The 14,504-nt window shown below is 39.6% G+C and overlaps 1 protein-coding gene across 1 annotated transcript; it reads right to left on the bottom strand.

The window, feature by feature from the left end:
* Positions 1-5,672: 5,672 nt before the first annotated feature.
* On the bottom strand, positions 5,673-12,166 carry LOC134448566 (uncharacterized). Its single transcript, XM_063198247.1, has 5 exons — positions 11,456-12,166; positions 9,531-9,718; positions 9,101-9,245; positions 8,510-8,632; positions 5,673-8,139 (listed from the first exon to the last, which is right to left on the bottom strand). Exons 1-5 carry the CDS (start codon positions 11,544-11,546, stop codon positions 8,084-8,086), a joined length of 603 nt encoding a protein of 200 aa, XP_063054317.1. The 5' UTR covers positions 11,547-12,166; the 3' UTR covers positions 5,673-8,083.
* Positions 12,167-14,504: the final 2,338 nt, after the last annotated feature.

Below are 14,504 nucleotides of genomic sequence, written 5' to 3'. Positions count from 1 at the left end.
CTGGAGGCGCTCAGATTTCACTTGAGTCATCCTCCCCCTTCCTGTGTTGGTAAGAAAAAGAAACATTGATGTGAAATGCCATCTGCCTCCATTTACCATTTTCTGATATGTATTTGGGCACTTAAGAAAGAAAAAGCCTGGGAAACTCACTTCTTTGGCTTGCACTTGCCATCTGTGAATTCAAGTCGGACAGAAACCGATAGATTAGTGGCCAGAAACATGGCATATGCTGAATCACACTGAGATTGAACACACAATATCACTTTAGATGAAGTTTATTTTACTTACACATTATGACAGCAATACCACCACACACTAGCATCGCGGCAACGACCAAACCACCAATGCGAAGTCTTTCATAGTCTGTTGAGAGAACAAAATGAAAGTTATGAACATCCATGCCCCAGGACCACTGACAGCTTTTGCCAGGCTCGGGACAAAGTCATCTGAAGGACCCCCCACCCAATACATAGGCAATCCAATGAGGACCCCATTCTCGGATCCCTCTCTCCCTGGGCCCGGGGCAACTGACCCTTTGTTTCACCCCTGTCAGCTTCCCTGGCCATACCTGTATCTGTCATAGGAAGTGGTGATATTCACACCAAAAGTGTTACCTTCAGTTGGCTCCAAGTGTGTCACCATGTATTTGACTACCTGTACACTGGGAGTCGTTCAGTTAGTTCAGCCAGTATTAAATTCCTTTTTGTTACTCCTCACTTCGTTTAAAGCTAACCTAGCTGACTGCCTGTTTACTGGATCATACAGAGTCAATACAAAAGTGTAGCAGAAGTACAATACTTTGCAGAAGTACAAGTGCGTACTGTTGGCTGGTGGTTAAGTGACTAACTGAGCTATGATGCAAATTCTCTTATGAAAGGGTCTTACTGCTTCATTCTCCCATCAAAATGAACTCATAGCGGTCATAGCTCCATAAGGCACGCCATTCCACCAGCGTGGCGCTGCAATAGTCACTGGAAAACCCCGTAGCCTACTACTCTCTACTACCAAACCATTATGTTGGTATATAAGGCCATTGGTAACACATTATGACTTGTTTTTTTTGCCATTCTGGTAACACCTCATTTATAACAGGGGCCGTGTCTGGGTTGAATGGGAAGATGTGCCATTTCACTCAGGGTTAACGTACAAAGGAACTTTGTGGATGCCCTAACCACCTCTCACCATAGCCCCACTAAGTTAATACTGTATTCTTCTCATGCCTAACCTTGACTTCACTTGACTGTACAGTATATACTAGTCTTACCCTATCCAGTAAAAAAGGCAGTGTTAATTCAACACTTAGAGATTACTCTGGACCCAAATACAATCTAGAAGATGTTAAATCGACTCTCCAAATGTTGATCTTCCACTGAACGTTTGACTGTACTCCATATATCTGCACACAACAAGGGTTTGTCCGAAGAAAGAGCCCCATGTCACAGGAAGCAGCTACTGTATATTCTAAGTCATACAGTGTGGCCTACTTATAAACATCAGAGTAAACACACAGTTTTCAATTATTTGAAATTTGAGTCATTGACAAGGGCATGCATGATGCAATGCCCACTTTTGAATGCTTTTGACATAAATGAGGTTAAAATTAAAGAAAATCCAAAAGGTTTTGCATGTTGACAATATAAATGCATACTTACTGTATACAAATGGGTCTGTGGAGATATTCAGGAAATAAGGTGGGTGAGAGAAACAAAGATGTTAGACACAAATCCATATCCAATTCCATTATCTCAGCATAGTTCTCAAATTCTGTGACAAAGTTAATAAATTAGATTTCATTCATTCATTCATTCATTCATTCATTCATTCATTCATTCATTCATTCATTCATTCATTCATTCATTCATTCATTCATTCATATGTTAATTCCTTCATACGTGCATACAGAGCAACTGTGTTGTTTTGATGATCCACCTGCCACTGGCACAGGTGAGCAAAGGGGAGGAGCAGGTAATGACGCAGTGGGCAGGGGGAGGGAGGGAAGGAGGGAATGGCGGAAAGAGGGAATGATCTTCCCCAAGAGGACAAAGGCAAAGAAATAAAATGATGGGGAAATCTATATTAAAACAAATAATCTATGACAGTGAAGAAACAAAGATTCCCTTACTTGCTTCAGTTTCAGCGAGGAGTGCAAATAGTACTGATGGGGGAGAAAGAAAAGAAAGCAAATTTGACATGACATTGAGCACAAGGACACTCTGTCAAGGTCAGGTTGCACATGGGAAGTTCTCTCCCAACGCACACCACACAACCTCAACAAATGTACATTTGATTAGCAAATCGATACAGGCATGCACAGATACATGTTTAAGTCTTAGAGGATGAAGTCGTAGCCTCTTACTGCATATGGGGTCTCCAGTGGGCCTATTTACCATTTGTTGAAAATACCTAACTACATCATAAGAACAGTACTATTACATTACCAAGAGCCTTAAGTAACACATTAAGACATGGTCATTACAATTTTGGTGTCAGTATCGTTATAACACAGGTTCTGCGCTTAGTGGTTAAGAAACAATGATGTGTGTTGTCTTACAGTGCTTTAGAAACTATAGAATGTAATTGTATGGGGTCAGTGAACTTTTCAAAGTCTGGTTTACCTCCAAAAAGAAAGAGGAAGCTGAGCCGATGCATCTTTCCAAGTACCTACCATGACACAAAAAAATAAAAATGCATATAAAGCAAGCAAAAAAACATAATCAGTGGGTACGGCACAAGTCAAATGAGAGAGGAACCGTGCCTTCAGAGTTTTAGCAAGCTTTTGGTTGACTGTTCCTCATTTTTTGGAACCAGTTCTGCTTGGGTAAGTTGCCAACAGAGTCAGACACGGCACCAGCTGTAGCAGTATTTAGACAGAAAACAAGCGTGGTGTGCTATGTAATAGAATAAGGAGGACACAGCAGGCTTCAGGGCTCCCCAAGGGTGACCTTGGATTCCACTAAAGGCAAACGCAGAAATGTTTTGGAAATTTTTGCAACCCCTCTGCTGTTGTTCATCTGACTATCAGGTTATGGTTGAACATCCTCCATGAGTTTGAATTGTTATGCACAAGGAATGGATCAATGTGTCTTTGCCACTCAAATTGTCTGTTAGGACGAATATGGTTGGTAGGTTTCCTTCATGCTTTGAACCATGACACAAAGGTACTATGTATTTTAATTTTATCCATTCAGTTGTTAAAGTTTTAGAAAACTTTACCAGTTGCCGCCTCTTAGCACCTTGCTCGTAAAACAATTAGATCGTTTCATCAAAAAAAAGATATGACATATATAGCCTATATATGGTTAGATATTACAATGAGCATAGTTTGTGGCATCTTTTAGATAAGCATTCAAGTATGCAAGCACACTTTTTCTTCCCCTTTTTTATAGTCAGTCAAAATGGCTCGACCTTACCTGAGCTGAAGATGTCCTTTACAGCGCGAAGTGTGTAGTCAGAGTGACAGACTCCTGCTGACCTCCAACATAATGTATTTAATACCCGTACCTCGGCTAAACAACTCCTCCTTATTATGTACACCCAAAACAAAGCCTGAGGTTGGTGGCCATGGCTGTCCCATGTCACCTACGCCTGCCCAGTGTTTTCTAATGTCACACTTACCACCTTTCACTATTATTTCCCAAACACCGGATTGCATTGTGTCTGTGGGCAGGTCAAAATATCATAGAACTCACTGGCTTACAGTAAAATGGCATTCTGCTCTTATGTGACTTGAATTCGTAAAATGTGTGTAATGACAAGACATGGTTTTTGAGGATGTTAGAGGACTTCTGAGGAGTTTCACAAATAATGATCATAACGGTGAACTCAGATGAGGACTCCACAACAACATACCCTACAACTGTGTCCTTTCATCAACTTACAGTAGTGTAGCTGGTTCATGGATCTGAACTGAACCCACAATCCGATGTTTGAGCTTCCCAGTCACTTATTAACCAATAAATCTATTCTAGAAATGGGGACAGTTCAGTTCAGGAAAAAAACACACACCATGTGACCCCATGATTACCCAGACCTTATTTCATCACTCTCAACTGATACTTTTTAGCCAAACCTGCAGGTGTCCAAAGGGGAGAGCAATACTGAACCACTGTAGGGTGTCTGAAAGGGCTAAGCTCATATGAAAACAAAAAAGGAAGAGATGAAATGGTGCCTTCTAGGATAAAGAGAAAGAGCTCCAGTCTATGTGATTTGTAGACGAGTCAACGAAAAAGCTCTTTAATTTGATTATATATCCATTAAAAAGGTTTATAATAAAGATGAATATGAAAAGGCTTTGTGTACTGTCAGTGTGCATTGTGTGCAGAATGCGAAAGGGCAGAAAGGGCAAGGCAAGTTTATTTGTACAGCGCGTGTCATATACAGACTTCATGTCCTTTTCAGAAAAAAAGCTAAAAATAAACATACAAATAATGATAAAAGTACAGAATGAGTTAGTGCTTGCCCACTGGTAGTGTTTAAACTCAGTGACAGTGCTATGGTAATAGATAGGAGAGATAGTTCAGCCATTGTGATGCTGATATTCAGGGTGTGGTTTGTAGGGGGATGGGGGATATTTTTGATAGCTCCCCTTTCTCTACATGATTTTTATCTTGGCTTAATGAAACTACACTTACGGTCTTAACCCCTTTACGCAGAGCCTACGTTATAACCTTTCTGTCATGAAAATTGTAAGGGCTATGTCTTAATCTATTACTTAAGGCTCTCAGTAATTTCATAGCAATGTTGTTATGATGTTGATTATTTTCAGCAAATAGTGAATAGATCTGCCGGCCACCCCATCTCCAGTAAGAGGCTACGATTAGAAATACCCCCCTTTGGTTTTTTGAAAAATTGAGCCCTGCTGATATTGATGTCAAATGTGCACTGACCTGTTCCTGTTTTGGAGTTGCTAATAGAAGCATTAAGTTGTTCTGAAAGATTGCTTGTAAAGGTGCATGTCTTCATAGCCATTCAGTCTTTCCCCATACAGTGTAAACTACGTATGTTGAGATACATTTCCAGGAAATACTGTGTTTAAAAAAACTGTTTTTATGCGAAGACCAAGACCAAATAAAAACAGTAACCCTCAAATTCCTGTCAGGATCCATAAAAGAACACTACTTGGCTCTAATCAGATATGTTAAATAGGCAGCGGAAAGCAAAAGTGACAAAATAAAAACCCTCCCTCCTGCTTCATTTTCGAGAGTAGATCGTCCATTAGTCTGAGAACTGAGCCAGACAGCACTCCCAGTGGGAAGCAGCAGGGCAGGCAAGCAGGGGAAGGTGATGATTCCTGGTGGCGGGCATGACAGAGAGAGAGCACTTACTAAAGAGTGGATAGGGACAACACATGTGTGGAATATTCCACCACGGCCTCACCTATAAAGACGGGAGACGCTCCGTCTCCTTAATCATGGCCTCAGGACAGGCAGGGGGAGGGTTTGACTGGTGCATTGGTAAAGGTGGAAGGGGAGGGTGGTGGTGGTGGCTGTGGTGGAGGAGGAACTCACTACCTGAATAGACTTCAAGTCAAGTCAAGTAGGCCCCATTGTCAGTTTCCTCATATGCAAACAAAGAAATTGACATTGCGAGTGTAAAGAGTAATAGAGTGATTAAAATAGATGAAGTAATTTGAACATTAGAGTTATACTTCTTTATTGTCCAAACTTGCATGAAATGGAATTTTGTCTTTAGTGATGACATAAAAGACACTCTAAAATAAACACTACCTGAATGCAGTTTGGTGGGGGTAAGACCTGAATGTGTTGCGCTATTTATACAAAGCTAGCCCTGCATGCCTTAGCTCGTACAGTGTGGTGGCTGAAGGGGCGATAACGCTGGGAAATGTGTGGACAGCACGGCACGGCACGAAAAGAAAATGGCTCTTGTGCACACACACACAGCTTGTGTCCTCAAACATTACACTAGTGAGTTAAATGTAATGTGTAGGCCTAAGTGTAATATAACCAAAACCACATCTCGCGATTCTGATACAAAAACAGATTGTCCACAGTGTTTATATTATTTAAAATATTTATTAACAGCTGTTACAAACTTAATTGAGACAAAACGCGACTAAATAATAAAAATAAAGCAACTGAAAGCAACTAAAAAAACTAAAATAATACACAGCACCTTGCTTAAAGTATTTACTTGCTATGTCTACATTGGGAAAGCAGTCAATGATGGCGAAACATGACTTGGGAATGTGGTTAATAATTACGTAGTTTCTGTGATTTGTCTTGTAGGGAAGTGTCCAAAACCTGATAGCAGAAACAATGCCCCGGTACGACACCTATTGATCCTTTGTCAGGGCTCCCCAGCTCAGATTACACACCAGTCACCTAGGGGCCACCACAAAAATATCTTGAAAGTCTGGAAAGTCATGAAAAACGCTAATACAGGTTAGGCCTGGATGTTTCAGAGCATATATGCAGACTGATGGTTTCTACATTCAAAATACCCCAATGCAATCCTGTGTAATTATACACAGAAAGAGCTCTTTTCCAAAATGAGACATATCCATTTAGTAGAATGTTGGGAAATTGATTTTTTTTGTATCGGGCATTCCATTGAATTGCACTGCAAAGTGCATTTTTGTAGAGGTTTAAACATCTGCTCTCAAAACATTTGAATGGCAAGAAGTCAAACATAGATGATTGGACTTCCTAACAGTCAATTCCAATATTCAAATGCAAAAAGTCAAAAATGGTGGATATCTCATTTTGGAAAAGAGCTCTTCGAATATAGTGTATCTTGCGCTATTAATGAGAATACATTCTTAAATAATATAAGAGAGGGAATCTTTGGATAATCTAAAACCATTGTTAAATGTAAAAAGACAAGTTTTTTTTAAACTCAGTGTTCATTACAGTATGTACATCTGAAAATCGCATCTCTCACACTTTAAATAGGGACAAGTGCTGTTTCTTCAGACTGATGCCACAGAATAACTTTTCTCAGAGCTTCAAACAACTGTTAAGACAACAGGTTCCCTACATGAACCATTTCAAAGTAATACATACATCTTTATGATTAGCCTACAGGCTCTGAACAACTGTAATTGTGTACATAACCTATAACTGGAATGTAATGATTAAACATGTGTTTTTGTTGTGTGACCAATCAAGAGACTTAGAGAATCCTGTAACCTCTTATCGGGTACCGTCCCGCCACTGGGATGTTGTAATAGTCAATGAAAAAATGTAACTACTGTACCATAGCACTACACCACTATGATAGTGCACAGGGCCTTTAGTAAAACATTACAACTTGGTCATTGCCATTCTGGTAACAGCTAATTTACAACAGGGGTAGTGTCTTAAGGGGATAAGTGCTTGATTTTTTTTGGAGTGCAAAAAGTGCAAAAATATGATAATGGTAAATAAAAAAAATGTTGGCATTTTTCAGAAATATATTGAATTTACATCCACATGTAATCCACTTAAATCTACATATAATGTTTTGAGACTGAGTAGGCCTGCCCGGTACTTTGGATGACATGTTTTTTTTTCTGTAACTGTCCTTCAAAGGCCAAGGCAGACATCTGTGTCAATATTGATCTACTTTCCCCACTGCTCATTCAGAGCTGTTTCTCTTTTACAAGCTCAATCCTGCAGCTGTTTTCATTCAGACAGGCACAGGCACACTCAGTCACAGTACTGACAAGAACAGCTAGTTAACATTGAGTGCCAAAGAATGGCTTTTAGTTTAGTTTTATTTTTAAAAATCAACAAAACTGATCAAAATCTTAGTTTGTGTCATAACGTTTTGCCAATCCACAGAAAATAGTTAAACAGGTGTTTGGAAACCCTCACCATATTATAGCTCATTGTTTTGGAGGAAAAGATACCACCTGCTGGACATATGGGGAAATTGCACGTTTGTTCACTACAAGAAACATTTGAGGAAATGGCATGTGTAAGCTAATGATGCTTAAACATGCTAATGCCAACTGTACATTTAGTCCAAAAAACAAACACAAATGTTGTCATCAATTCCTACTCCATCACACTTGTGACCTGAAAGTAGCCACCTCAGTCTGCCATGGCTGCTAGGCGAGTTGTTATTGCCGGAATGAATCAGCTCAGTGTCCCTTTGAGTCCTCCACTATTGTACATTCATCCTCCTCTTGCTTTCCCCCTGTAGAGCAGACCAGCCAGACACACAGAAGAATGAACATTATATTATATTGGCATTAGTCATTTTGAAGTGTATTACACTGGCAACATCATTTAGACAAAGACTCACAACTGGACATTTTTGCCTCTTTTCCACTGCTGGTTTTCTGGTAGGCCTACAGCTCGACACAGCGCGACGTGGCTGCAACTTTTTGCTTTTCGAATAGGCACAGTACAGCTGAAGCAAAAAGTAGCGGCCGAGTCGCACTGTGTCGAGCTGTGTCAAGCTGTAGACCTACCAGAAAACCAGCAGTGGAAAAGAGTCATTAGTTTACCTAATATGTTTAACTCTGAATTTGACTGAGTGTTAGAGGGAGGTGTATTGCACTCACCAAAGCATTCCCGAAATGATTCTGATTTCTGGAGGAAGATCCATATTAGGCCAAAGACGATCAGGATGCCAAAAAACCCTCCAATCACACAGCCGATGAGAACACCAAAGTAGCTGCTGCTTACTGGTAGACAGACAGACACACAGACAGACAGACCGACAGGCAGGCAGGCAGACAGACAGGCAGGCAGACGGACGGATGGACGGATGGACAGATGGACAGACAGACAGGGAGATAGACAGAGTAAACCTCAAAAATATATTTTCAGATAATTTTCAGTCAATGCATGGAAATGTAAAGTTTTCATTGACAGAAAGGGAAGGGCCCTGAACACAGCTCATCTCATTCACTACGTTTACATAATGTTTTTAATTCCGAATTAATAATTCCGAATTAAAATAGTTCCATTGATTATGCTTTGATCTTTCCTTTAATTATGAATTAACAGGCGTTTACACATGATGTTTTCAAAGCGGAATTAAGCTTTATTCAGAATTAAAGTCAGTTAATTCCGAATTAAATGTCTCATGTAAGCATAGCAATTCTCAGAAAAAAGGTCTCTAAATAAAAATAAAATAAAAACATGCATACCGTAGACCCAGAGATATCCCACAGCATCTGGCTGTCCTTCCACTTGACACCTGAACACAGTGCCATTATCAGGTAGCGAGGTGCCGGTGACGGTCCAAACAGCCAGCACCTTGCCATCGGTCACAGAGCATGACCACTTTAAAGCCTGGGAAAAAAATACTCAAACACAGAGAAAGGTGATACACACACCAAAATAGTGTGCTTATCCGTTGAGCAGAGTTATCAGTGGTTTGACAGTATGTCTATTATTATGTCTATTGATACTGTATATTTTATTTTAAGATAATCTGTCCAGATACAGACGATAGACCGCAGAAGGAAGCCACAGTAGTTCAAGTTGAAGGCCAAAGAGGCCAAGTTGAAGACAAATATACAGGCAACATTTCTAGCAATATTTCATCATAGCACAAATAGTTTTTTTCAAGCTCACTTCAATGGTCCAGGACTCAGATACATTTCCTGGGCAGCTCATTGTGATGTTGTTATTGCCCTGTATTGAGAAGACCAGTAATGATGATGATGAGGAGGAGGAGGAGGAGGAGGAGATGCCACACTTGAAGGTTGCTGAGTCACCACTGGCTGAAGTGATGTTTTCAGGTTTATACGTGTAAGTGGAATCTGATGAATTGGAAGATTGCAGAGAGAGAGAGAGAGAGAGAGAGAGAGAGAGAGAGAGAGAGAGAGAGAGAGAGAGAGAGAGAGAGAGAGAGAGAGAGAGAGAGAGAGGGAGACATAGATATCAGTGGATGTGAATCTACAGGTAAGGTTAGATACAGTACGTTGTTCCAGTGTTTCCCATACATTAAGGAAACTATGGCGCACCGCCATAGTTTAACTTAGGCTACCATAGTTTCCAAAAATGTAAAAAAATGGGAAAAAATGGTCAAAAAACTTTGAGAAACAAAAGTTTCAACAATTTCCTTTGCATTTTCCTCCTGGAGTAAATACATCCCATAGAAAAAAACACGAGTGCTTGAAATCAAAAGCCTGTTGTAGTTAACTTGGGTTTGGAAGCAATAAAAAAAAAACCTTCAGAGAAAGGACACAGTTGGGATGAGTTTACCTACTGCCCAGGCTTTGTTTTACAGTTGTATGATGATGAGTTAAGCGGCAGGCCTTCATTGAATCAGCAGAGGAGACATAGGGCTGCATATAGAGATGTGCCAATGACATACTGCACTCATTGTTTTGCAGTTTTTAATTTACACCGTCGCCGTGTGACACCCCCCCCCAAAAAAAAAAAGTGTGTGTGTTTGCCCCCCCCCCCCCCAAAAAAAAACAAACAAAACAAAAACAAAAACAAAACAAAAACAAATCCCGGTTGCCCCCATAGTTTCCAAAAATTCTGTGGCAAACACTGGTCGCCCTTGAAGGCATCACTGTTGACCATAAAATTGGCTGCTTACATTAGACACAACAAAATCTTTATGTTCTCAGGATCAAAACCTTAAAACATTTGGTGATGGTACCACTCCCAGAATCTGTACATTAGATGAAGTAGATAGGCGCATTATTTTTTGACACCTTCCAAACTACAATCAAAACTGCATATTGGTAATCCATATATAGTAACAGCATGAAGCCATGTTGTGAATTATTCATCCCTTTTAATCCAGATTTCTGAACAAAGTTGAGTCATAATGATCAGTAATGCCAGTGACCGAATAACAGATCCTATTTCAGTTAATGTCCGGCTCGACAATAAAGGACATTTGAGACTTGATTTCAGACCAAAGAAATTTGATACAGGCCTAGTAATTCAGCTGTGTGCACTGTGTGTCTAATAGAGCCAAACCCCAATGGATCCAGGGAATAAAAGTGTAACTGTGCAGGTTTCTACTTGTTGACTGTATATGAACAGTTGAGCAGGAGGTGTTAGGCCACAGGATGATGTTTATTACTTGTTTAACCCATGAAGGAATAATCATTAATGCCTTGGTGCCTTTAAAGGTAGGAGTAGACCTATGTATTTCACAAATGTTATCCTTTTCCAAGTAGCCCTACTCATTATGAGTTGGAAATGTACACAATTTCATGAAAAAGTGTATCTTCTCCAAATTTCAGACAAAAGGACCACATTTGTGAATGGGCAGCATATTTTGAAAAAATCTGGGGGGAAAAATCATTTTGGGGAAAACAGTTGGAAATTACATATTCTTTCTTAACCCCTTAGTGCAGCACATTTGTTATAACTTTACTCCAAAATTGTAATGTCTATGTCTTAGTCTCTTCCTTAAGGCTCTCGGCACTGTCATAGCAATGTTGTCATGATGTAGTTGAGTATTTTCAGCAAATAGTGAATAGGGTCGCCGGCGACCCCATCTGCAGTCAGAGGCTACGAGCACCCGTGCTCACCTTGCAAACTCCAGCTGAGGTTCAGGTAAACGAGAAGTGCTGTGCCAAGGAAATGGGCCAGCCGTGGCCCAGGAAAATACAGCAGCACCATGGCTATGGCACACTGCTATCCGGCGAATAGACCGCTCCTTTTCCTTGAGAGTTGACCGGTGGGTAAGGTTTCCCTGATGTCCACTGAGGTAGACTGATTCCCATGCACTGAATCAGCTTCCCTATCAAACTCCAGGTCCTCAGTCATGGATTAGAGAACATCAGTCCCACCACCAAGTCCTAGATCCAAGCAGAGATGACAAAAATTGAAGAAAACACTGATCTTGAGGTCTTCCAGAGTGCGATATCAAATCTGTGTGAAAAGGGAAAAGTAAATCACCACCGTTTCCTTGAGTTGAGATTCTTTACCAGAATGCATTTGGAACAGGTTGGACAAGTTCAAGATACCTCAGAGGGAGGGAGACGTACAGAAAGCTTTCTCTTCGGGCCCTTCCTCCTTTGGTGATGTGTCTGGGCTCTCCTCACCTAAAGTTGTCGTAGAAAATGTCCTCATTTGGGTATTAAGGAAAGTTATTTTACTTCCAAAGCAGTGTGTCATGCCTCTGGTCTTATACAAAGACCACACTACCTCACAAGTACGAAGTTGGCCTACTGTATGAGAAGATTGGAGGAAATTTTGATCACAGCATTGCACCACAGCCCGTATATAGCCCATATAGTCTCTTACAGAATCTGTGATTGCACTTGGTTGCAGGAATGACATACAGCACATGGTCATTGCTTCAAGTTTTCAAAGTAAACATTGAGTACTACAAGTGTTTTTGCACTATTTTCTTTTGGCACATGATGACAGATTGTGAGAACAAGACAGCTAAATATTTATTTTTGTCCTACTATAGTGCTTTTTGAAAGGCTTGTCCGTGCTCCGACTCTTACACTACAGGTGGATTTACAAAGCAAATGGGCAACCAAGTGAAGATTTGACTGGGCAGAAATGCTCAAATAGAGAGCAAGGTTGCCAAGCAGGGAACACCATAGTCAGTCATGCAGACACGCAAATGTGTCTGGGACACTGTGGCATGATGGGTAGAATGAAACAGTGTATTAAGGGGAGAGAGGGAGAGAGAAAGAGAGATCATGACAGGCCACAGTTAATGTTAATGGTGTGAAAGTATAGCATACAATACTTTACATGATCATTATCACGTTATACCTATTTTAATGAAAAACATGTATACGTCCTGTGAAGTATACTGTAGACAGTGCAAAAAGGTGTGCCACTTGACTCTTTGTTGTCATGCATGCTTTATTTGAGAGGTCAGCTAATTTAGTCAGTCTATTAATATCAGAACAGGTTTTTGAGGATAGGCAGGACACTGTTACAGAAGAGTAATAGACGAAGAGACAGACCGATAGAGAAGTGAATTATGCAGTCATTTATGCATCTCTAAGGCAAATGCTGTTATTTCTGTCACGTTTAAGGTGACTAATGACATAATTAATTCACAATGCAATGTCAAGATCATGTTATGGTCATTTGGCCTTTTGTTACCTACTATTGTTTCATTGGCCTACTTTATTCTTGTTTTATTTTTCAAGTCTTGGGTGCATTTCTCACAAGAGAAGTTGTTAGCCTGTTAGCAACTTCGGTAGTTGCCAATGGAAAAATGCATTGAAAACAACAAAGTAGCTAATGTAGTGAGCACCCCTTGTTTTTGGTTTCACACAAAAAAACTAAAATAATGTGAGCTGCAAAGAAGGGCCCCAAAACCATGTAAAATACAACATGTTTAATTAAAACTTTATTTTATTTTACACTGTTGAATACCACGGTCCATGTCTCTGTTGACGGAGACATGAGCAACAATGGTTTGTATTACACTAATCAATTCAAGAAACTTAGACAATGTACAGAAAATTCACAAATGGATTGTATAGCTATTTTCAAGAACAAAATGAAACAAGATAACCCACAAAAATATGTCTGAATGAACGAAGGAAGAAGTCACCCATTAGAGTGACAGTTCCTTATGCCCCTAGGCTTATGCCAACTTCCTTATACACATATAAGACTCGTGTGAAGGAATGGAGGAAATAAAGGGCCAGAGAAAGAGACATACAGAAAAAAAGAAAAAGAAAGGGAAGCAGAGTGAAAGAAAAAAACATTGACTGTGGTGTGTTCATAAGGAAAGTTGTGTATGCTTAACTGTTGTGGTCATATCTTAACAACATTGTATTTTTAAACAATATTATCTTTTATGTTTGAGTGGCTAGGAAGGCAGAGGCAAATTATGATAACATTTAGAGACTGATGCCTCAGGTATGTAAACTCCTGTCACATATTTCCCGCCCATTTACTCATGCAACTGCTCCCGTAAGCAGATGACCTAATCAGTGAAATCTATTGACTGAAATCCTTCTGCCTGCGACAACACAAACAGGACATTTAGCAGTGTTAGTTCAACACTTACAGTGGAATTTAGTACTCCGCTTTCTTATGTGTTCAATTTACAAATTTCAAATATACTGTAGAAGGCACAAGAAATACCTGACAGGTGTTTTACTTTAAACAAAGGGCTAATTTCTTGCGCTTCTGCTTTAACATCTGGCGCATCGACGGGAGAGCGGCAGGGAATCTTCACTGGAGAGCACAACACCAGAGCAGCACAGATGTAATTCTTTGGTAACACTTTATAATAATGGATGCAAAAAAGCATTATAAAGACTTAATGAATAATTAACTATTAATGAACAAAACATTAACAAATGTTTGTAAATGGCTAGGGAATGTTAACAGATGGTTGTAAATGACTAGGAAATATTATGTTAATATCTTATTTTTATCAAACATTTACAAATTGCTTGTAAATGAATAAAATACTCTGTTATAAGGTATGTAAAATCTTGTATATATTATTTGTAGATATTTTATAAAGCATTAATAAAACTTTAATGATAAACGTTAATGATAAAAACATTTGTTAATGTTTCGTTTATCATTAGTAAATTATTTACTAAGTCTTTACTAAGCAGACATTATTATAAAGTGTTATCAATT

The sequence above is a fragment of the Engraulis encrasicolus genome, chromosome 5 (genome assembly GCF_034702125.1).
Source record: "Engraulis encrasicolus isolate BLACKSEA-1 chromosome 5, IST_EnEncr_1.0, whole genome shotgun sequence".
Taxonomy (NCBI): Eukaryota; Metazoa; Chordata; class Actinopteri; order Clupeiformes; family Engraulidae; genus Engraulis; species Engraulis encrasicolus.
This window is presented reverse-complemented; position numbering and strand designations above follow the sequence as displayed.

Bases quoted from the DNA above. Each gene is read 5' to 3' on its own strand.
- LOC134448566 (XM_063198247.1), bottom strand. From the start codon at position 11,546: ATGGTGCTGCTGTATTTTCCTGGGCCACGGCTGGCCCATTTCCTTGGC. The intron at 8,633-9,100 runs GTATGCATGTTT...TCTGTCTACCAG, and splicing joins GGGATATCTCTGGGTCTACG to TAAGCAGCAGCTACTTTGGT. The intron at 8,140-8,509 runs GTGAGTGCAATA...TCTGCTCTACAG, and splicing joins ATCATTTCGGGAATGCTTTG to GGGGAAAGCAAGAGGAGGAT.